Source organism: Aspergillus novofumigatus (genome assembly GCF_002847465.1).
Source record: "Aspergillus novofumigatus IBT 16806 chromosome Unknown P174scaffold_3, whole genome shotgun sequence".
Lineage (NCBI taxonomy): Eukaryota > Fungi > Ascomycota > Eurotiomycetes > Eurotiales > Aspergillaceae > Aspergillus > Aspergillus novofumigatus.
Window position 1 is genome coordinate 1,431,479 of NW_020194276.1, and position 19,448 is coordinate 1,450,926.

Consider the following 19,448-nt stretch of genomic DNA (forward strand, 5'->3'; position numbering starts at 1 on the left):
AGAGATCACCGTATCTCCATGTCAACTGGGTCGAGGTCATCGTCCTCACTACCTGTCCATCAAACCACCTTACATCAGCCACGCCGCTGGTACAATGTATCTCACCATCGTTTCTCTTGACTGACTCTTATATGAGCAGAGCCCTTTGTTATGTTTTGTTGAAGATAACCCTTTTGTCTCTTTGTATTGCGAACGGATGATCTCATCTTCTACAAGTGGCCAGTGGTGGGAGGCTTCTTCTGGTTTACAGCGCCTCCTCATTCGGTCAGAATCTGCCTTTTGACAGAGGTCAAACAAACAATATGTCCTTCGTTCAAGATACCGCGACCGTCCTTGCGACTCCTGCCGCCACAGCTTCGTCATCGGCCATGCAATCTGTCAACTCTACGGTAATTACCACTGCCCAATATTCGCTGCTCTCGTCGCCTCGCGAGCTCCTCACTCTCCCATTGCGTGGTCTGCGTCAGGCGGAGAGCCTTGCGTTTTCGACTATTCCGCGACAACTCTCGAGGTTAGTGGGGCTACCGGATATGGCGACACGGATCTCAGGTCATGCCCCTGGAACAGGATCGGAGGCCGATGCAGTGGTAGCAGCAACACAGGCCGTGGCTGGAGCAGCAGGAGAGAGAATGGCTGATGCTGCCGCGCAAACGGAAACAGGTGTTTACTTGGCAGAATTTCTCCAAGCGATGAGGAGATTTAGTGGGTTCTTTTCATATCTGACCAGTCGGTGGTCCTTGGCTTGTTTTACAGTGGTAAGTAATTAAGCACCTGAGACAATCCTGAAGATCCTGACACACTTTAAAGGGTATAATTTTGAATCGAATCACGATCTATGCTTCGACCAGACGACATCTCACTTTAGACTTTCACCGACGCATGGCGCTGCGAATCATTCCCATTGTGTTGTTCATCTCTCAGATCCTCGTCTTACTTCGTGCTATACGCTGTCAGACATCTCCCGATTACCCCCTGATCCGTTACGGTACCCCTGGGAAACGGTTGTCGCTTGATCATGCTGGTGGAGGCGGGTTCCTCTATTCTCTCAGTTCCACACTTTTATCATGGGAATCCGATCAGCAATCTTGCAGCGCGGTGAAGATGGCTCGGCCCGTCAACGAATCGGATGTTCCTTACGGCTCATTCGTTTTCCTGTGGCCTGTTTTCTTGCGGCTATGTCTCAGCCATTTTGTTGAGACCCTCTCTTGCGCTTTGCAGGGAAGAGCAGTCTTGACCGAGGCTGGCATGTCTATTTTTGAGCATTCTCTTGCCTTCGCCGAGGCAGAGTCGATGATAAGCCAGTCCATTGGGCTTGGGTTATTTGGGCTTCCCAAGCACGCCAGCAGCAAGGACAGCTCGTCATCGTCCAGCGAGTCCGCCCACTCCGCTCTCCAGCTGCTTAGCAGAGCGCAGGTCTTGGAACGAATGAATGTTACCCCTGAGTTGCTCTTAATTGCTTTGATCTCTTGTTGCAACAGCTTGACGTCCAACATTTTGGATGTGCTCGGTCAACAAAGCCGGTATCGCCTATTCAATACCACTTTCTGGGGTCTTTGCTTTATGTCTGCTATGGTATGGGGTCTATTGACTGGCTCACCGACGGGAAGCGACACTGGCGTACTGAAGTTTCCAACGGTCTGCATTGTAGACTTTGTGCCTCACCTGTTGGTATTACTAGGCATTGTCATTTGTGCGATTATTTATGTTGTCGCTCTCCTGATCACGGCCTTTTCATTACCAATGGACGCTGGGCAGCCGCTTTCTCTTCGCGAACGATTTTCACTCGCCCACGAAAACATGCAAGGAGCGAACCAGATTCGGAATATCCGCTTCAACCGGCATGAGGATTTCTACACCACGTTGCTCCGGATTGGGTACACTGCTTTAACCGCTGCTAGTGAAGCAGTCTTTTTAAATGAAGGGAAAGCGGTCGTTGCACGTCCGATGACATGGTTGGAGGAGGATAGACTGGCGGAGATCGAAAAGTCCCGACGTTCACGCTCTTTCCAGCGCAGTTCAAGGGCCGACGACCGGGACGTGCCATTTACAGGAGTCGAACCGATCACCTTCGATATTTCGGAACCATCGGCAGAATGGGAAAGTGGGTATGGGAAGGAGAAGCAGATCGAGAAACCTAAAGGCGGATCACGGTCCGTACGATCTCAAACCGACCCTGGCAGTGTTGGCGCATTCCGAGGCGCGACAAGATGCTATCATGGCTTCTCTTTCTTTCGCGGCATTTTCTATCTCATCTTCAAGTGGAGCGCCTATGGATTCGACAGAGTACTCGACCGAATCGGCATCAGTGCGCGACCACAATGGCTGAAGGTTCTACTGGGGTCGCGCCGACGAGCTCTGCAAGAGGGAAATAGTAGCAGCCGGGCAGAATCGCTGGATTTCTGGATCCTGACTGATGAAGGCGAACTTGAGCTTCCTGGAGACTATGAGTTCGACGTAGAAAAGGAAATGCGAAAGAGGGAGCTTTCCATTGCACCGCATTGGGAGGAGTCTGACGAAAAGCGCCTCGATGAAAAGCTTTATGGTTGGTGGAGAGCCGGCGGCTCGTGGGGTAACCAGGACCAAAGTCCCGACTATGTACCCTCTGACAGCGACAATCTTTGTGATACCACCAGTGTCGTATCTATGTCAACAAATGCTGAATCAGAGTGGGAAGACGAATCTGATGGCCGACGTACACCTACCCAACGCAACCCATACCCAGCAGGTGGCTCGCGGGAGAGCAGCCCTGTTGACGAGCCGTTGATGGATGTTGGCTCTTTTGCGCGCCTCCTTGACCCTCGTGACCAAGAAAGCCGACATGAGGCACGTATCCTAGCTGCCCATCTAGCTGCTGGGCGAGATGGGCGCATTATGACGCGACGTCAATTCCAGCAAAAGATGGAGCGCGAGAGAGCGCAGGTTCTTCTATCCTCCCGGTTCTCACGACTTTCTGGCCAGCAGACGGGTAAGGAGAAGCGGAAACCGACTCCGGAGGAAGAGTCCGAGATGCTCGAGAACTTCATTCTGGCCCGTCGATCCGAAGCCAGTCGTGCAGGTCCTGAGGCGCAGACGTGGGAATCGGGCGCCTCGGGCCTTGGACCGGACGGTCCACCCTGCGTCATCTGCCAAACCAACCCACGTTCGATCATAACATGGCCTTGTCGATGCCTTTGTGTATGCGAGGAATGCAGAGTGAGCCTTGCGATGAACAATTTCGGCAGCTGCGTGACGTGTCGCCAGGAGGTTGGAGGGTTTGTGAGGTTATGGGTACCATAGGTTTCATCTTTTGCATTATTTGCATTTGTATCCTATCACAAGTGGCGTCCATTGTGGGTTTTGGATCAGTATAGCGTACTGACATTGGATTACTTCCGCTCTGAAGTGCAACTGATTTGACAGATCAGTGGTTTTTACCATGATGAAGTATAGTAGCTGCATTATGCTGCAAACCTAGACAGCAGCTCCGATAAACGTCAGATCTGGCCTTGCATCAACTGGTTATCCGTGTAGACCAGGCTTGGTCACATTGATTACGATCAATTGTTGCAGGCATTCGAGGGTTTGTGTGGTAGGTACTTCTTATGTCTCAAGGCGTCCCAGAGGGTCATTGAGATTGAGACCAGACAAGGGCTAGTATTCTGTCGAAGTGCGATGTCCCAGTCAATTTTATATTGTCGGGATGGATGTTCTTAGGGCAAGAGCAACATGAGATTGATATCTGGGAGATTCTCCGCTCTATAATCACTCAAATGACTGCAGCACATTGTAGGCAGCATCCAACAACGTCATTGATATTGTTCCCCTATAAAGAGCGTCATTATTGAAGACTTTTGTCAGGACCCTATTCCCTTAGCAGGCAACAAGATACAAAATACTAGAAACTCAACGCAGGAAGAATCATGCAACGATCGAAATGACTATTAAGTATAGATATACATTCGCATACGTTCCTGCATAAGTGGCCCGCCTTAAACCCCATCCACATCGTCCCATCTATGTCTCACCTACAGCAAGAAGAGAGCAGCGGCCGCCACGGCAGCAACACCCGCCACATTGGCCTTGTCGGAACCAGCGTTGCCGGACAGAGTGGTAGTTGCAGAAGCACTGGCGCTGGTAGTAGAGCTTGTTTCTGTGTTCGTCAAGGTGCGCGTGGTCGACGCAGAGCTAGAGGAGTGGTGTGAGCTCGAGGCCGAGGAGGAAGATGGGGTTGAAGAGACCCCTGACGAGGAGGTAGTAGAGCCAGTGGATGAGGTGCCAGTCGTGGTCTGAGTCACAGTCTGGGTTGACGATTCCGTAGTGGTGGTTGCCCCCGAGGCTGTGGTGCTGGCAGCGCTGACCGGGGGCACAGAGATTGGGTGACCGGCGGCAGAGCACTGGGAGACGACGGCAACGGAGACAGCTGTGAAGAGTGTCAGTAGTTATCTCGATGGATGTTTGTGGACTAAGGCAGACTTACAAGACTGGTCGGCAAGGTTGCAGGCGCTCTGCACACAAGGCGTGATATTCGGAACGAGTTCAGACTTCTGGCAGTGGCAGGCGAAATCGGTTAAGGATGAGCATCCATCAGCGGAGAGGGCAGAGACGAAGCAGTCCAGCTAATGAGTAAGGTTAGTATCATGGTCATGTTGATTACTGGTACCCCTTACAGAGCAGCTCGGGACGTCCGGTAGCTGCGCACTGACAAGGCCAGTAGCTAGGAGGGCGAGGGAAGCACGAGAGAAGTGCATATTGATATGAAGTGCTCGAATCAATTCAGAGGACAAGGTTGGACAAAAAAGACCAATTCAGAAACGACAGTATAAATGACAAGATACTGAGCGAGTGAAGATTGTTGAAAGAAACGCCATTGTACATTCCAGCGGGGGAAGCGTTTTATATACCTTAGTCCAAGCCAGGACTGTTGCACCAGACCCTGGACAGCTGCATCACATGTTGCAGTTCATTCTTGAAACTTTGGGGGAACATGGAGAGTGATCGACGCATCCAGAGCCAGTTGACCGCAGCAAGCTTGACGTGTGCATGTCAAACTTCATCTTCTCATTCGTCGCCACTGAGTCCTGTTTGCGGAAGCTTGTGCGACTCCCATTCATTCGAGGACACTGTCCCCTCAATGACTCCTATGTGTTATAAGCCCGAGATGTGTTACATTCCTGTACACTAAGCAAGACGACTCTCTCAGGCAACGCAGCAGGATAGTCCGAAAATCCTCACCTTCTAACATAAGCATTAAGTAGAGCAGAAAATGTTCAGGCTATCCATGAATTGGAAGCATTTACTGGAGCAAAATTTCAGAATAATGCATGGACAGATCCTGGCCAGGAGAATGGCACCGAAAGTTCACAGGGATAGGAAAGCAAGAAACCAGCTATCCAGGGTAAGGTAGCATTGCATGGATTATCGGCCTGTCATCCAAGGTCCAAGACGATCCATCCCACAAATGAGAGAGAAAAACTTCAGCCAGAAAGTCAAGATTGATACTCGATGCAGGAGATTGAGCAGCTAAGGTGCGGGGGAGACCCCGGATGATCGCCTTGAGACGCGAAACCACTTCACAGTCAAGCATTACTTATTAATGTCTCACGTCCGCGTCAAATCGAACAAACTGATGGCACGAGAGTCTAAAAGTACGTTATACCTGGCAGAGCTCTACATGGTGAACTTCAAGGCCAGACTGAGCTGGCTGATATTAACAGTGAGTAAGAATTACTGCCCAGAGTGAGCAAACTTCATCACTAGAGTGGACCCAAAAAAGAAAAAAAGGTTTGAAGAAAAAGCTAAACAGACTTCGTTTGCATCATGATGATAATCCATGATACAGACGGAAAGCAAGTAAATAGGCTTCTTATCCTTGACTTGGTCAGAACTGGACTGGACAATGCATTAGTACTCTGCGGTGCCGATCACTTCTTTGGAAGCCAGTGCACAAGCGTGACCTCAGGTGAGAGTGTTGCTGCGTACGTACTCTGAGTAACAATAAGCTATTGCTTCCCGTCAGCTCAGATTAAAATAAAAAAGGGGTCGTCTACGGATCGGATACAGACAAGGGGAGAAAAGAGCCGAATTCATTCGACGTCTTCAACAGCTTCCAGTGCTACAGCAGGAAGACTCGAAGATACGTTAGCATCAAAATTGGGTACAAATGAAATATCCAACCGAGTGACCTGACTATATGGTTGAGATACCTTGTTACTAGCAGTACAGTCAGTCGACTTAGGCTTAACAGTGTCATCAAAACCAAGTAATTCAGCAAAAGAAAGAACATAAGAAGATTCACGTCATCATTGATTCCTGTCGATGTATAATCTGCACAATAGACCGAACGCCCTGCTTGGAATTATAAACCCAACGCCGATGGAGCACTTCGTTAACCTCCCAGATCATGGTGTGAGTGACAAAAGTTCATAGAAAGGTTCTCAAGACAGCAACTCATCGACATAAGCTCTCTGCTTCACTGTGTCCTTCTCCTTCAGCAAGACGGCAAGGACTTCGATAGGAGGATTGAGGTTCAGCATCTTCGCACGTCTCCAGCGCTTTAGCCGAGCAATTCCGATGCATGGCTACATCATGTTAGCGGAGCTCTCAGCGCAGAAAGCGGCAAGTAGTAAGATATCATAGACATACCCCATACTGACTAGACAGATCAAAATGTCTCAGTATCTTCTCGTGTAATGATAGATCTTCCTGGTGGACTGTTCGTCAGGAGTATCGTCAGCATTTCCTTTCCCCGGCCAAACTGGTTATCGACATCACAATCCAGAAACCCACCTCGAGGCGCCTTCCTTGCCTGCTCTTCCTTCTTCCAATACCTCTGCAGCTCCTGTTCTGTGATCTTGATCGCCTTCTGATCCTCCCCGCTCAGCGGTTGCTGGATCTCCTCCCGGGCTTGCTGTCTGACGGCGAGCTCCGCAACGTGCGGCTGTGACGGCTCCGAGGGAGCGACAGGCACTTGATCTGGATCTGGGACCTCTTCGGTCGAGGAGACAGCAGCTGATATTGGTTCGAGGTCTTTGGTCTTCTGAGATCGCGTCGATGTGGCCGATGGCTTGGTGACTCTGGACTTTCCGCCGAATGAAAGCGTCGACTGACCTGAGCGGGAGGCGGCAGTGTTGCCTCCGCGGCGACGAGTGGTGGGCATATTCAATATATTCCAGGATATGAATGTAATTTCTGTATTAAAATAGGCCGTTTGAGGCTGATAGGTTGTTGCAACTTGCAGTTTGTGAGATCTGGTTCCGGTGGATGTGGAGAAAGCGATGTCATGGTGGGCGTTGCACATGGCAACCGAACCGTCAACTGTCATCCATCAACCACTGGACGGAGGTACATACTTTAATCCTATTTGGCCCCGAGATATGCAACTGAGGATAAATTTGGGCTACAGATGGCCATAGATTGGATAATTTTGGCTAGGGACACATGCTCTTACAATAGGTTTGAAGGGAAATCCCTAAATCAGCTCTTCAATGCAGGTACTGTATCTCCATACCTTAGACCAACCTGCCACTACAAACAGCTCTAGGATCAAAGATAGGGCACTGCATGGTGCCAAAAAGTTCATCTACCATCCCTTTATTCCTTTTATTATTATAATACAAAAGCGAAAGCAAGTTACAAGCTCACGTTGAGTGGTCGCATTAGGAGGAGATTCCGTGCTATCGGAGATGTGAGCATACTAAGATATATTCTCATTCTCCCGGCACTTAAGTGAATACCAATGCCATTATTGACCCAAATCTACACCATATACATCGCCCATTCAGTACCTGACTGAGTCTGGATATAACTAGGATATGTAGAACATGAACAGAACGAATAAATCTTGAGCCGTCTTCGCTTTAGACGGAAGGCCATTAAGACAGCCGCCAGGTCACAGCCTTCATACTGTCAGGAAAGCCTAACGCAATCCCGAGTAAGAATAATTCACAATACTACGGGGTTAAGTTCTGGATATGGTTGGTGATGATATCCAGAAATCATTATGTGTCAAAGAGATGGGCCCCGGCGCTCAGCCGTCGTCGCAAACTGTGGGCTGATGAGCTGTAGTACGTAGATAAGAATTCTCTAGCCATCAGAGTATCTTGGGCTGACGTGGAGTGTCCCAAGTAGAGAGACAACGCTGGGGGCTGAATGTCATGTCGGTGCTGGCGGATCGGTGTCTAGCTGATGCCTGTGGAACTGGTATCCAACAAGGCTATGACGTAGACCGCTGAAATAGGTACCCTGATGGACGACGAGGGTCGGCATGGACAGTGAAGGATTGATTAAGTATCTGAATAGCCTTAATCCCTGGCGGAGTGCAAGGAAACTGTCTGTAGCGGTTAGTATTGCTTGAGGCTCAGTTTGAGTTATCGGTGAGTTCCAGGGTTCCCCGGTCCATAACTCTAGACAAAGGGAACATCAATCAACAATAATGGGTACATATGTTTTCTCCGAGTCGAGTCTGAGGCTGAAAGATAACCGTCCAATACTCTGAGAGGTAAGGTCATGTCATGATCTAGCCCTCGTGTTGGATGCAGATCCTCGCGAATTGTAGCGAAGCGAGGCCTGGGGCAGTTCTGTCGAGTTCGCGCGAGAAGCAGAAGTCCTGAACTTAGCCGCTCCAAATGTTCCCCATCACTCTCTTCCCCCCACATCGGCGCCAATAAACAAACCGCCCTACGACCTCTACAGCCATTCAACTTCATCATCGCTGAAACAGTACGACTATCCGTCCTTCTGCGATTGACTCGCCGTCTCCATACCGAAGCTGCACACCACACACCCCTATCGACGAGCAGCTTTTACCGCCTACTCTTGAATCCGTGACTGCACCTCGTAGAGCCACATCCGTTCAGTGCACCTGCGTCATTGTAAGACCCTTGGCGCAGATGCGATTAAGCGGGACAGCCTGATCGTCCGTGGTCTCTATGAATTATCAGCAGTTAACAACGTCCCTCGAGTCGCATAATCTCCGCAACAACCCCGGAGCGCATCCCTTCCAACCGCCGCGTGCCCATGGTGGTGCGGGTACAGCCCTCTCACTATGGCCGCCTTCGTGCGAGTGTCGGGCCCGCCGAACGGTAATTTTCTGATCGGCTACCCTGGTATCTCTGCGACTATGGTAAGCGCTGGTCAGAATGATGTGAAACCGTGAGAGACTAACATTTTGACGCAGCCGCGAATTGAAGGTAAAGTCGAGATCAGACCCAGCGTCGGCATCACCGCACCTGTCAATGTATCCCTCGTGACCGTATCTCTCCATCGCCGTGAGACAATACACCCGTCAGCGGACTCCGTGACCAAGAAGCATCTTGCGCCCCCTAGGAAGGAATTAACTGATATTGTCGGCAAGGAGATGCTGCTTTTCCGATGTCCGGCCGGTCGAGAATATGAGGAAGTAATATCCATGGATTTGCCTTTTGTCCTCTTCATCCCGTTCGGCCGTGGTGGTTCGGACTCTTCAAGACGTGTCCCTCCGGCCAGCCTGCAGCTCCCCAGTCGCACTGCGGAGACATACTACGAGATTGTCGTGACCGTCCAGCAGGGACAATCGGAACAAAGGAAGTATGCATTTCCAGTCCCGATCTCACGATACGACACATTATCCACGTTTGGAATGTACAATCGCCCTGAATCGGCCGAGCGGGTGACGGATCACTTGGTGACTTTAGGAATCTCGTTACCGCGATGGTCTTACGGGCCTCTCGACCCCGTCAGCGTCTATGTCAAGCTATCACCAAATCCGGACTGGATGACCAAAGCAAGGAAAGTCACAATCAACAAGATTACAATTGGTATCGATGAAGAGATCATCTACAACCACGAAGGCGATGAACCACAGCGCAAGGTCAAAACGCTGGTCAAACGAACAGAACCAATCGGCGTGAAGTTGCCGCCTACCGGCTTCTTGACGAACTTGGGCTTGGTATATCCAGCAAAGGATCTGCGAGATGCAGAGGGAATTCTTCCTAGAGGTAGAGCAGCTTTTCCAACGTATGCTGTGAGCGGTTTTACTACTACAGCTAGTCTCTACAAAATCGAGTACTATTTGACAGTCAAGGTTTGTATTCTTACCCAGCCAACTCAGGGCAATTTTATCGAAACCCGGCTAACCCAAGTGTAGGCGCATTTGACGTCTGCACGAGACATTGCGATTCGACAGCCAATCGTCGTTTGTCCTCTTGACCATGCGGGGTGCAAAGAAGAAATGGAAGCCATCGAACAAGCTGCTCGAGATGCAGTCCACGTGAACCCAGACAACCCTATGTTGCCTCTCCCGTCTATTGTACGGCCCAATGATCCCAATGCCCTGCGACATCTCGGAGTGGCAATTGTTGGAAACCAGAAGAAGCCACTAATCGATTGAGAAATGGCTCGGTTTCCGAATTCACAACATTTTCGAACTAGACCAGAATATCTGTGGTCTGCTTAGAAGTCCTCTACTACCTCAACTGCCAACCACCTGTGACAGAGCCGAAGTTCCAATCACGGCGGTACGCCCTGCTTTAGAAGCAAAGCATGGTCATGTTTTACGAATGCATGGGTCTGGAGTTTGTCTTGTTGCATGTCATTCAGGGTAGCCTTTCCGTTTTGTTGTTTGTTAGGGGCGAGGAAAACGAGGTGTTTGGTCGGCCTTGCTTATATCCTGGGAATGTCGCCGGTGGGACACTCGCTTTCTCATATGGTCCTCTAGCCATATAGTTCAATATAATATGTAAGATTTATGATGCCGGAGTGTCTGAACATTGCCTTACGTCGTCCACTTCAGCCGGCTGCAAGAACCATCTTCATGAATCCACCGGAGTGTTGGGTCGAACGTTCTTTTCATGACGATAATGACGACAGACCTCGCTGGACTCGTCCGTTTGTCGCATGTCGCAGAAATGGAGAGGTTCCAGGTTGTTCATGATCAACCGAAATCCGCAGTCAGGGTCAACAAAACATGAAACATCAGGAATGGTAGATCATCTCCCAAGCTCCAAGAACTTCATCGCCAAGCTCAGGGTATCTGGATCGAGAGCAGCGGACCTCTTTTTCTTATCATTGTCGATATCATCCAGGCACTCCTTTAGTATCTTCAATATATTTTGATACTGTTGGGAGGAGGCCCCGAATGTGTTGAGAGCATTTGCGAGGTTTGTGTAGATCTGGCTGAGGTTAGGAGGTGCTTGATTGATTATGTGGGTAAGATATACCTGATCAAGTATTTCGTTATAATCTATAATAGCAGAATCCATGGCATGTCAGAATTCCCGTCTTCAAGGGGAATGCACATGAAACTCCGTGAAATATTATCGGTCCACGGCTTCTCCGCGATTTGTAGTCACAAGCGGAACTGATAAGCTTGGACCACCGAGATTTTTTTTATCGGAGATTGATATCAGCTCTCACCACTATCCGTGCACAATACACTCACTCGGAGCCAAGGGCTTCATTCACACCGAAAATGGCGGACATGGACGAAGATGTCGCTCGTCTGCCCTCAAACGACGCTTCCACCCATATCGAGACCGACCTGTCGGACGAAACGCAAGACTTCCGCATGCTAAACCACCTTTCCTTGTCAGTATTGCTCCGCGAACCAATTAGCCCTTGGATGTCCAGTCTAGTTACTAAATCAATGCACCATAGTCTTGCAGACCCATCACAGTCTAGCCTCCCTAAACGAGGAGAGAAAGACTTCGAGCCCAACCCGACAGAATTCCAAGCTGATGTCCTAACCGCCTCACGCAGGGCTATGCACAATGCCCTCTCGTACCCCCGACTCCACCACCCAAAGCACAGGATCGTAGGCGTATACGCGCCAGACGGACCTGCGCCGCCGTCGGTAGCGCCCGTCGCGGAAGGCGAATCGCAGAACACCGAGTGGAAACCGGGAAAAGCTCCGGGGACGAAGCTGGGGGTTCATCCGGACGCGTGTGTGTTCGTGACCAATCCCAAGGGCCAGTTCTTCAAGACGATAGGTCAGGGGGACCGGTGGAATAGGGTGTGGTTGCTTCCTGAGGAGGCGCTGTACATGCTTGAAAGAGGGAGTCTGGAGATTCGGTGGCCTGTTTCCGCGACGGGGTGCGGAGATGCTGGGGATGCAGGCGACTCTGGGATTCCGATGAGCTTGCAGGCGGCGTACGCGTGTTTTATTGGGCGCGGTGGGTTGTCCATCGATAGGTTTACGGTTTATACGGGGTTGAAGCGTTTAGGCTATACGCTTACTCGGGCGCCTGGGTGGTATGACGATACGGAGGAATCGAGAGATTCGGAGATGCAGGAACCAGTTCGGGTTGGTGCAGGTTTACTAGGGGTGTATGAGCGGTTCATGAAATGGCTCCAGACTCCGAGTCCTAGGACCGCGACAATACCCCTTGTCGGTGTTGGAATCCATCGCAGCTACAGTGAGTCGGTCCTGGAAGTCTTGATGGACAAGCAAACTAATTTTCCAGGTGATATCTACCGCAAGCTTTCCATTATACCGTGGCATGATCCTACAGTCTCTCAATCTCCAGCTCCACGAACGGAAGCTCCCTTCCAGGTTGTCTTCCATGTCTATAAACCTTCTACGCCCTTCCGCAAGTCTGCTCCTCCCGCTCCCGATTTCAGAATTGCTGTCATCAACTCCCGCACTCATTCTATGCCCACACTCTCACAGCTGGGCGCTTTGCTCGAAAGCACACCTCTGGATCCGCCGCGAGGCGAGAAAATGGACAGACAGCTCTATATGCGGCTACGGCAAGGGTATCGAAACGTCATTCTCGCCGTTATAGACCAAGGTGTTGTGAGTTACCTGCGAGTTGCGGATGCCGCGTTTGGAAAGGAAAAGCTATACGAGAACAGAGGCACTCCTCAAGGAAATAAAGTAGGAGGATTTTCGAAATCGAAATCGAAACCGAAACCTAAGGGGCGATGACAAGACAATGTCACCTGCCTCAGCAACAACTACCCTGAATCACAGATATTGAAGGAGCATGTTTCCCCTGGAATAAAGCTCTATATCCATGGAAATGGACGAGACCTGAATAAAAGGGACATGGCTGCTCTGCCATCATCTTTAGATCGTCCGGCCATTGAGCTAGGACCGGACGGGATGCTCAGATGGCTAAATCGGCGGCCGAGTCCCGCCTCCTAGAGCGAATGCTCCATGACATGGGAAGAAGTAGCATAAGGCTGCCTCTGCCGATAGGTCTGCTTAACGGGCAAAGATGTTCCTTTCGTACGCGTGAAGGATACCTACCGGAACCGAACCAATGGTTATTTCTATAGAAGATACCTAGCCACCAACTCCGGTTGTTGAAACAGTCATAATCCTTGCATCGCAGAAGTCGTTGCCTCATGAATCGTAAAAAATGCAACTAGAGCCATCAGTCAAAAGGTCGAAGAAGAACAGGTCAACGACAACAACATACTCCTAACACATCAAGTATCCAGATAATCAGCCGCCATCAACAACTCTAAGCACAGCTCTGGAGGAATATCCATATCTGGCACATTTGTCTGGTTCTTATTCTTCTCGTTGTAACAGAAGTACTCGCATACTTTCTCGAGAACGACTCCACTGAGGGTTTCGAGGACGCAGCGACCTGTTATTGCCTCGGAGAATTTACCTGCAACATAGTGAAGAACATATCAGTGTCTGTTCCCCGCGTAAGAAAGGTGAACCGATCTGTCTTACTAGAAGGTTCCAGCATGCGTCGTATTGTTCCAGATACGCAGGCCGCACTCCGGGGGATGATGAACTCGAATCCGTCGCCTGATACCAGCGTCACATACTCGGAGGGTGTAGATGATGAAGATGCCATTTTGGAGTACGAGAGTGGTTGCTGTTTGTAACTTTTTAGAATGGTTGATCGGGGAAAAAAGATGAAGGGCGAGTTGTCTTCACAGGTGGTCCGTGCTGAAGCTGTTCCGATAGGTAACGATTCAATCTCACCTTGAACGGATCGCAATCGGTACGAAGTTACGTGATTAGGAGGATACGCTCTAAAAAGCTTCAATTTCCTAGAACTTGACTCATGCTTGTATCACCAATCGAGCTGATCTAGAAGTTGGTCCGAATCCAGTCTACAGATTGAACCGAGTTTGTTCTGGCTCATAAACAGCTCGGTTGTTCATGGAGAAAAGAGGCCGGATTCATCACCATAAATCAAACCATTGAAGAGAGGTCTTTCTTTTGCCTTGACGAAAAGACCATCGCTACTCAGTCATGTACCATACGCATATTCTGCGTTCCCGCTTCCGCGGCGCAGCAGCATCGACATCATGGTCCACATTAGGCCCTCAAGCACAGCCTGCTCATCAAGCTAAGACCAGGTTTCATGCACATTTCCTCAAAACCGCTCCTTTATTATCAAGGCCTCTCAGCGGTTGGTCATGGTCTACCACACGGACTGGCGGTGGTCCTCCCCTCAGGTCTTCGGAAAAATTAGCTGGTCGAACATGTATGATCACAGGCGGCACATCTGGCATTGGATTCGCCATTGCAGAGCGATTCCTCCAAGAAGGTGCCAAGCGCATCATTCTCGTTGGCAGATCCCATGAACGGCTCGTCAAAGCTGCTTCTAGATTAGAGGCGCCTACATCTGGGAACGCGTTCGCTGGCGTCCAGTCAAGCAGTGATAGCATCGTTGGCGAAGTAGCAACTAAAGCCCCAGAAACAGATCAACAACCCCGAAACAAAGATACGCAGGCAAAGTCACATGGTACACTGATCGACTCCTCGAGTAGAATCAGTCTCCTCGTCGGTGATATATCAGAAGCCGGGAAGTGGCTGCGCGAATTGGAGAAGGCAATGGTGAGCTCTCCCGCCCAGTCTCGGATGATAGTATCTAACAAACCCGAACAGCAACCAGTCGACATCCTCGTCAACGCTGCAGGCATCTCCATCTCGAACATCCTCCCCAAACTTGAACCAGATGATATCTCGCGCGTCCTTCGCACGAATCTGGAGGGCGCAATGCTAACCTCGCGAGCTCTCGTGCGCGCCTCGATCCGCAGTCAGATGAAGATTCGCAATACCTCCAGCGCATCTGAAATACCAGTCTCCTCAAAATGCATTATCAACATTTCTTCTCTGCTTGCGGTCAAGGGGGCACCGGCGCGGTACCTTATGCTGCATCCAAGGCTGGCATCCTTGGACTGACGCGCTCATTGGCTGTGGAAGCTGCCCATTCCCTCCGGGGCGTTGTAATTCGTTCCAACGCGATAGTTCCGGGGTATATAGAAACGCCAATGATTGCTGGTGAGTCGACTCCTAGCGGAGACGTCGCTGGTTGTGACCATTCATGACCGAATACTGATGATATAACTGCAGATTTCAGCGAGGGCGAAACCTCCAGACTGAAAGAGAGTATTCCTGTTCGGAGGTTTGGTACTCCGCATGAAATTGCGGATGCGGCTGTGTTCCTGGCGCAGAATGAATACGCGAACAACTGCGTCCTCAATCTGGACGGTGGTTTGAGCGCGTCCTGATGGAATGGCCGCACAATCTCTACGCAACGGAATCAGAAGCTATTTTCTTGCTATGGCAGGGAGGGCTATTTACGGCTCATGAGGATACCATGGTAAACTCGGTCAAACAATGCCAGGCACAAGTGGGCGGTAACTGATATGCTTGACCAATCTATGTTTCATTTCAGACTTTTCCTGTTCGTGAGATATGTTACAAGGACATCATGGGACAAAAGATAGCAGATTCCCAATCCCAAATGCGACATGCAAGCGCTGGCACCTGGGAAATAATATGACAAATATCAACGCCGAGTTCTAATGGTGACATTTGGCGGTCGATCAAAATGCTAATGTCTTCGACTGTTCAGTCGTCGATCAAAATAGCGCCGCCATCTGCCTCATCCAATACAATGGGGTGCTCTCCATCACCCTCGGCGACGGAGGCACTCGCAATACGTTTCGCACGTTCGTCACCGTCGGTGAGGCCAGCTTCCTCCGCTTTGCGCTTGCCAGTAACTGCTGCACCGTTTACAGGTTCTGGGACAGGAGGCTCGCGTTCCTTGGGCTTCCGTGGAATATCGATCATCTTCTCTAGATAGACAGGTTTCTCTGCTTCAGAGGGCTCGGGTCTGAAATATAGTTAGCACAATTACCACTAGACCTTTTGTCCTGTAAACTTACTTCTCAGGTACAAGCACGACAAGTTCAAGATTGACACGCGGTTGTTCATCCTCTTCGTCTACGACAGTGAGAAAACTCTCATTCTTGATACCGAGATCCGACAGTTTCTTGGGCAGGTTGTCTTCAAGATCCGGATCGTAGATAGTTCCCAGCTCATTGCTCAGAGAGAACTCTTCCCCGTAGCCCAATTGCAACCGGAGTACATCCTGCACCAGGTCATTTACAGTCGCACGTTCAGGGTCAATCTTGATTCTGGCAGTGGCAACTGAGCACACAGGGCAGCTCGGATTGGGCGGTTTCAGGGAATCAGAGTTGACGGCGCGCGCGCCAGAGCGTTCAAGGAAGACCTGATCGAGAATGAGAGGTCAGATTACACGAGGATTCAGTTCAACGGTAGCGCGTACCATTTTGGCATTTTTAAAATCATCTTTGAGAACCTTGAAGGCCTGCAACACGCACAGCCCCGCTGTCATCGCGTTCGTTGTCGCAATTGCGGGAATGATATTCCCAGCCATCTCTGATATAACAATCAGCAATAGAAATGAATCAGTGATAGCGTCAAGCTTACGTTTCGTGTCAAATTTTGACTTAGGATCAATTCCAAAGATTGTCGCTCTGAGGTTGGCGCTCGCAGTGACAAAATCGAGAGTGTCGACATCATCCTTGTCAAATATCAGAATCGGCTTCAGACCGTCCTTGCTTGTTTCTTGCAGAGTCTTTAAGCGTTTGCTGAGTCGCTCCAAGCTATTTGACCGTCAGCTATTGCTTGCGAAGAATTGTCTGAAGCGACAGCGTTTCGGACCTATCCTTGAAGACAACAAAGTCCTCAGCTAATGACCACACTTTCTGATCATTGACAGAGACGATGGGCTCGATTGAGGATGATTCTTGCTGCAGTTTTTCGAAATCTAGGGGCTGGGGTGCTGTTCGGGTTTTCCACATGTCCTCCATGCCCCTTAACCGCTCGATGTCTTCTTTGAAGACTTTCTCGAATACCTTCTGGTAGAACTCGGGAGAGCCCATGGACTCACGGATTGTTTTTAGAGCCTGCGCCTCCTTACGTAGATTGGCGATTTCGGCAGCTGCTGCAGGGTTAGAACCGGCATGCGAAACGTGGACGACCAAAGGTCGTTCTTACCGTTATCGGCATCTGCCGAATGATCGAATTCTTCCGATTCATCTTCGCTGGTACCAAAAAGCTCGCTTAATAGTATTAGACATGTTTGAGACCCATGCGCAGATATTATAACACTCACGGGAGCAAGTAACTCTTAGCCCAGACAATGCAATGAATGGGTTGGCTCGGCGTGCTCCTGATGGTGCACACTGGAAATGTCTTGGGTACTTCTTTTGAATTGCAGTCGTAGCACTCGGTTTGATTCTATGATAGTCATCAGAGATGTACTGAACGGAAGGAGCATGCATCAACTGTTACGGGAAAGGCTTACCTTCTTGATAACCTGCACCTGTCCGTTGAACCCTGTTGTTCCGCTCTCAATCAACGGCACATTGGCAGCCAGGCACATTCTATTGACATGTCGCCGGGCGTCAAGGTTGTCAAGCGCATTGAAGACTAAATCGAATGTCGCGAACCAGTCCACATTGAATCGGCTGTCCTTGATGTTTGCATGGTATGCTTCCAGCTTTGCGCTCGGTTGAAACTTATGAGCCACTTCCTTGGCAACCTATATGATTACCCGCATAGGTCAGACCTTGTCCGTCATATCGCGTAACGTAGGAGACCGAACTGCAAAGCGAGCGGACGTGGGAAGGCAGAGGAACCGATCAGACGGCGAAGACGTACCAATGCTTTCGGCTTCTTGATATGTTCGTAGCGGAAGAGAAACTGACGGTTTAAATTGCTCAGATCGATGGTATCAAGGTCAATGATATGTATTTCTCCAAAGCCGGACAACAGAAGGTTTTTGAGCAGCTCGCAGCCGATACCGCCGGCACCGACAAGAAGCACACGCGACTAAGTTGGAAAAGAGGTAGGACGTCAGCATCAAGCTTTATTCAACGGTACAAGCGCATTGCGAAAGTAAGCGTAGGGTGCCATATATCTACCTCTTTGATGCGCCTGGAAAGCGTTCCGAGCGAACGCTTCAGATTAGCGTCCCTTGCCATTTGTTGCGAATTGAAGGAAGATGGGTTGTGACGTAGAGCTTCAGAGTGGTGGGAAGAACATCCCCGAAGTAATTGGTCACTTAGAAGCAGAGTTGATTGAACGAAGGAGGGATATCATAAGGTATGCGACAAACAGTAGGAGGTGTTGGGAGAAAGTGAGTTTAACAAGGTATTCTGAAGAAGCTGGAAGGAAATCCGGGAACAGACGTAACCAGGCGCAAGGTTGAAAGGAAAAAGAGTGCCGGGGGTCAGTTCAGTTCCGACGCAGCTTCAAAAAACACAATGGCGCCTCATCCATTGCAGGACGAAGAGTGAATACGTCTGACGAGACTCTTTGGCGTCAGTCAATCTCATCGGGAGTGTTTTGACTACAGATTTTCCAATCTCAAGAGGGAAGCTCTCAGATGTCGCGCACGGATACGCTCTTATCAGAGTCAAGTGAAGAGAACGCTAGATACGGGCTGATTAGGAAAAAGGGCAGCCTTGTTGCGCCTATTATACCTAATCGGCGTCCAGACGGTTGAGAAACTTAAGGAATTAATTTCTTAGTGTGATAAGGGAGAGGAGACGGAGACCAAGCAGTATGCATGCATGGCTCTAATCAAATCTCCTGACTGGAGAGGCTGCTGCATCTGCCCGAGCCTCGACTGAGCGACCTCACATTCCTCTCATTCTCTCATTTCCGTACCAGCTAGACCGGTATCTATGCATATATGCGTCATCTGTTATGCAATTTACTCAGTACCTTTGCCCCTAAGGATTCGCGGAGAATATGATCTTGCGCTATGAAATCCTCCATCTATCTATGGAGTAGCTGGTTTCCAATGATCTGGAGATGATCCAATACCGAGGGGTACTCCCAACGTCATCACAGTAGCGGCAGTTCAATGGAGGAACATCCCTTCACATCAGCATCAGGCCGTGGAGTCAACAAATACTGGAACTCTGTCGCTTCCCTTCCATTTATTGGGATCAAACAATCCATGCATCCGCGCCCTAGCCTCAGTTCAAAGGGGTGAGGCTTGTGGTCAGAGACATTCGGCGGACTTTAATGGCGGACCCCTTTGTGCCTGAAGAATGTGGCATGAATCTCGGTCGCTTACCTAACCGCCCAAAAAAAGTTCCCCGAAATTCCCCCGATAAGATAAAGAAGCCAATTTTCGGGGTCAGACATTGAGGTTAGGCAGCTGAATCATTATTCTCAATCCTTCTCCTACAATTCT

The 19,448-nt window shown here is 49.9% G+C and overlaps 11 protein-coding genes across 11 annotated transcripts; 5 read left to right on the plus strand and 6 right to left on the minus strand.

Moving 5' to 3' along the window:
- Positions 1-34: 34 nt before the first annotated feature.
- On the plus strand, positions 35-3,388 carry P174DRAFT_502668 (putative ubiquitin-protein ligase (Asi3)). Its single transcript, XM_024831108.1, has 2 exons — positions 35-755; positions 808-3,388. The coding sequence occupies exons 1-2, from the start codon at positions 303-305 to the stop codon at positions 3,274-3,276; spliced, it is 2,922 nt and encodes a 973-aa protein (XP_024683878.1). The 5' UTR covers positions 35-302; the 3' UTR covers positions 3,277-3,388.
- Positions 3,389-4,004: 616 nt separating this feature from the next.
- Positions 4,005-4,727, minus strand: P174DRAFT_368245 (CFEM domain-containing protein; the record flags this gene model as incomplete). The annotated part of the gene is made up of 3 exons (XM_024822217.1): positions 4,005-4,399; positions 4,457-4,595; positions 4,647-4,727. 3 exons carry the CDS (start codon positions 4,725-4,727, stop codon positions 4,005-4,007), a joined length of 615 nt encoding a protein of 204 aa, XP_024683879.1.
- Positions 4,728-4,958: 231 nt separating this feature from the next.
- On the plus strand, positions 4,959-5,470 carry P174DRAFT_439906 (uncharacterized protein). Its single transcript, XM_024826924.1, has 2 exons — positions 4,959-5,150; positions 5,212-5,470. Exons 1-2 carry the CDS (start codon positions 4,964-4,966, stop codon positions 5,232-5,234), a joined length of 210 nt encoding a protein of 69 aa, XP_024683880.1. The 5' UTR covers positions 4,959-4,963; the 3' UTR covers positions 5,235-5,470.
- Positions 5,471-6,156: 686 nt separating this feature from the next.
- P174DRAFT_439908 (putative DNA polymerase delta subunit 4) lies at positions 6,157-7,231 on the minus strand. The gene is made up of 3 exons (XM_024826925.1): positions 6,766-7,231; positions 6,622-6,689; positions 6,157-6,557 (listed from the first exon to the last, which is right to left on the minus strand). The coding sequence occupies exons 1-3, from the start codon at positions 7,133-7,135 to the stop codon at positions 6,414-6,416; spliced, it is 582 nt and encodes a 193-aa protein (XP_024683881.1). The 5' UTR covers positions 7,136-7,231; the 3' UTR covers positions 6,157-6,413.
- Positions 7,232-8,855: 1,624 nt separating this feature from the next.
- P174DRAFT_129910 (arrestin C-terminal domain-containing protein) lies at positions 8,856-10,524 on the plus strand. Its single transcript, XM_024821095.1, has 3 exons — positions 8,856-9,100; positions 9,155-10,039; positions 10,103-10,524. Exons 1-3 carry the CDS (start codon positions 9,023-9,025, stop codon positions 10,343-10,345), a joined length of 1,206 nt encoding a protein of 401 aa, XP_024683882.1. The 5' UTR covers positions 8,856-9,022; the 3' UTR covers positions 10,346-10,524.
- P174DRAFT_130049 (uncharacterized protein) lies at positions 10,523-11,378 on the minus strand. Its single transcript, XM_024821096.1, has 2 exons — positions 11,175-11,378; positions 10,523-11,126 (listed from the first exon to the last, which is right to left on the minus strand). Exons 1-2 carry the CDS (start codon positions 11,214-11,216, stop codon positions 10,944-10,946), a joined length of 225 nt encoding a protein of 74 aa, XP_024683883.1. The 5' UTR covers positions 11,217-11,378; the 3' UTR covers positions 10,523-10,943.
- Positions 11,379-11,425: 47 nt separating this feature from the next.
- P174DRAFT_368756 (tRNA-splicing endonuclease subunit SEN54 family protein) lies at positions 11,426-12,880 on the plus strand (the record flags this gene model as incomplete). Its single annotated transcript, XM_024822240.1, has 2 exons — positions 11,426-11,541; positions 11,611-12,880. 2 exons carry the CDS (start codon positions 11,426-11,428, stop codon positions 12,878-12,880), a joined length of 1,386 nt encoding a protein of 461 aa, XP_024683884.1.
- A 91-nt stretch (positions 12,881-12,971) lies between these two features.
- P174DRAFT_130089 (uncharacterized protein) lies at positions 12,972-13,429 on the minus strand. The gene has a single exon (XM_024821097.1). The coding sequence runs from the start codon at positions 13,302-13,304 to the stop codon at positions 13,062-13,064; it is 243 nt and encodes an 80-aa protein (XP_024683885.1). The 5' UTR covers positions 13,305-13,429; the 3' UTR covers positions 12,972-13,061.
- P174DRAFT_458844 (elongin C) lies at positions 13,387-13,769 on the minus strand (the record flags this gene model as incomplete). Its single annotated transcript, XM_024829715.1, has 2 exons — positions 13,387-13,574; positions 13,643-13,769. The coding sequence occupies 2 exons, from the start codon at positions 13,767-13,769 to the stop codon at positions 13,387-13,389; spliced, it is 315 nt and encodes a 104-aa protein (XP_024683886.1).
- A 404-nt stretch (positions 13,770-14,173) lies between these two features.
- Positions 14,174-15,438, plus strand: P174DRAFT_429683 (SDR family NAD(P)-dependent oxidoreductase; the record flags this gene model as incomplete). Its single annotated transcript, XM_024825586.1, has 4 exons — positions 14,174-14,761; positions 14,813-14,963; positions 15,056-15,208; positions 15,281-15,438. The coding sequence occupies 4 exons, from the start codon at positions 14,174-14,176 to the stop codon at positions 15,436-15,438; spliced, it is 1,050 nt and encodes a 349-aa protein (XP_024683887.1).
- A 343-nt stretch (positions 15,439-15,781) lies between these two features.
- On the minus strand, positions 15,782-18,225 carry P174DRAFT_419242 (E1 ubiquitin-activating protein ubaB; the record flags this gene model as incomplete). The annotated part of the gene is made up of 10 exons (XM_024824769.1): positions 15,782-16,046; positions 16,099-16,445; positions 16,503-16,615; positions 16,667-16,842; positions 16,901-17,180; positions 17,237-17,301; positions 17,355-17,479; positions 17,547-17,783; positions 17,903-18,073; positions 18,166-18,225. 10 exons carry the CDS (start codon positions 18,223-18,225, stop codon positions 15,782-15,784), a joined length of 1,839 nt encoding a protein of 612 aa, XP_024683888.1.
- Between the last annotated feature and the right edge of the window lie 1,223 nt (positions 18,226-19,448).

Bases quoted from the DNA above. Each gene is read 5' to 3' on its own strand.
- P174DRAFT_502668 (XM_024831108.1), top strand. From the start codon at position 303: ATGTCCTTCGTTCAAGATACCGCGACCGTCCTTGCGACTCCTGCCGCC. The intron at 756-807 runs GTAAGTAATTAA...CACACTTTAAAG, and splicing joins CCTTGGCTTGTTTTACAGTG to GGTATAATTTTGAATCGAAT.
- P174DRAFT_439906 (XM_024826924.1), top strand. From the start codon at position 4,964: ATGGAGAGTGATCGACGCATCCAGAGCCAGTTGACCGCAGCAAGCTTG. The intron at 5,151-5,211 runs CTGTACACTAAG...GAAAATCCTCAC, and splicing joins GCCCGAGATGTGTTACATTC to CTTCTAACATAAGCATTAAG.
- P174DRAFT_439908 (XM_024826925.1), bottom strand. From the start codon at position 7,135: ATGCCCACCACTCGTCGCCGCGGAGGCAACACTGCCGCCTCCCGCTCA. The intron at 6,690-6,765 runs GTGGGTTTCTGG...CCTGACGAACAG, and splicing joins GGCAAGGAAGGCGCCTCGAG to TCCACCAGGAAGATCTATCA. The intron at 6,558-6,621 runs GTATGTCTATGA...AACATGATGTAG, and splicing joins ATCTGTCTAGTCAGTATGGG to CCATGCATCGGAATTGCTCG.
- P174DRAFT_129910 (XM_024821095.1), top strand. From the start codon at position 9,023: ATGGCCGCCTTCGTGCGAGTGTCGGGCCCGCCGAACGGTAATTTTCTG. The intron at 9,101-9,154 runs GTAAGCGCTGGT...ATTTTGACGCAG, and splicing joins CTGGTATCTCTGCGACTATG to CCGCGAATTGAAGGTAAAGT. The intron at 10,040-10,102 runs GTTTGTATTCTT...ACCCAAGTGTAG, and splicing joins AGTACTATTTGACAGTCAAG to GCGCATTTGACGTCTGCACG.
- P174DRAFT_130049 (XM_024821096.1), bottom strand. From the start codon at position 11,216: ATGGATTCTGCTATTATAGATTATAACGAAATACTTGATCAG. The intron at 11,127-11,174 runs GTATATCTTACC...AACCTCAGCCAG, and splicing joins ATAACGAAATACTTGATCAG to ATCTACACAAACCTCGCAAA.
- P174DRAFT_130089 (XM_024821097.1), bottom strand. From the start codon at position 13,304: ATGAGGCAACGACTTCTGCGATGCAAGGATTATGACTGTTTCAACAAC.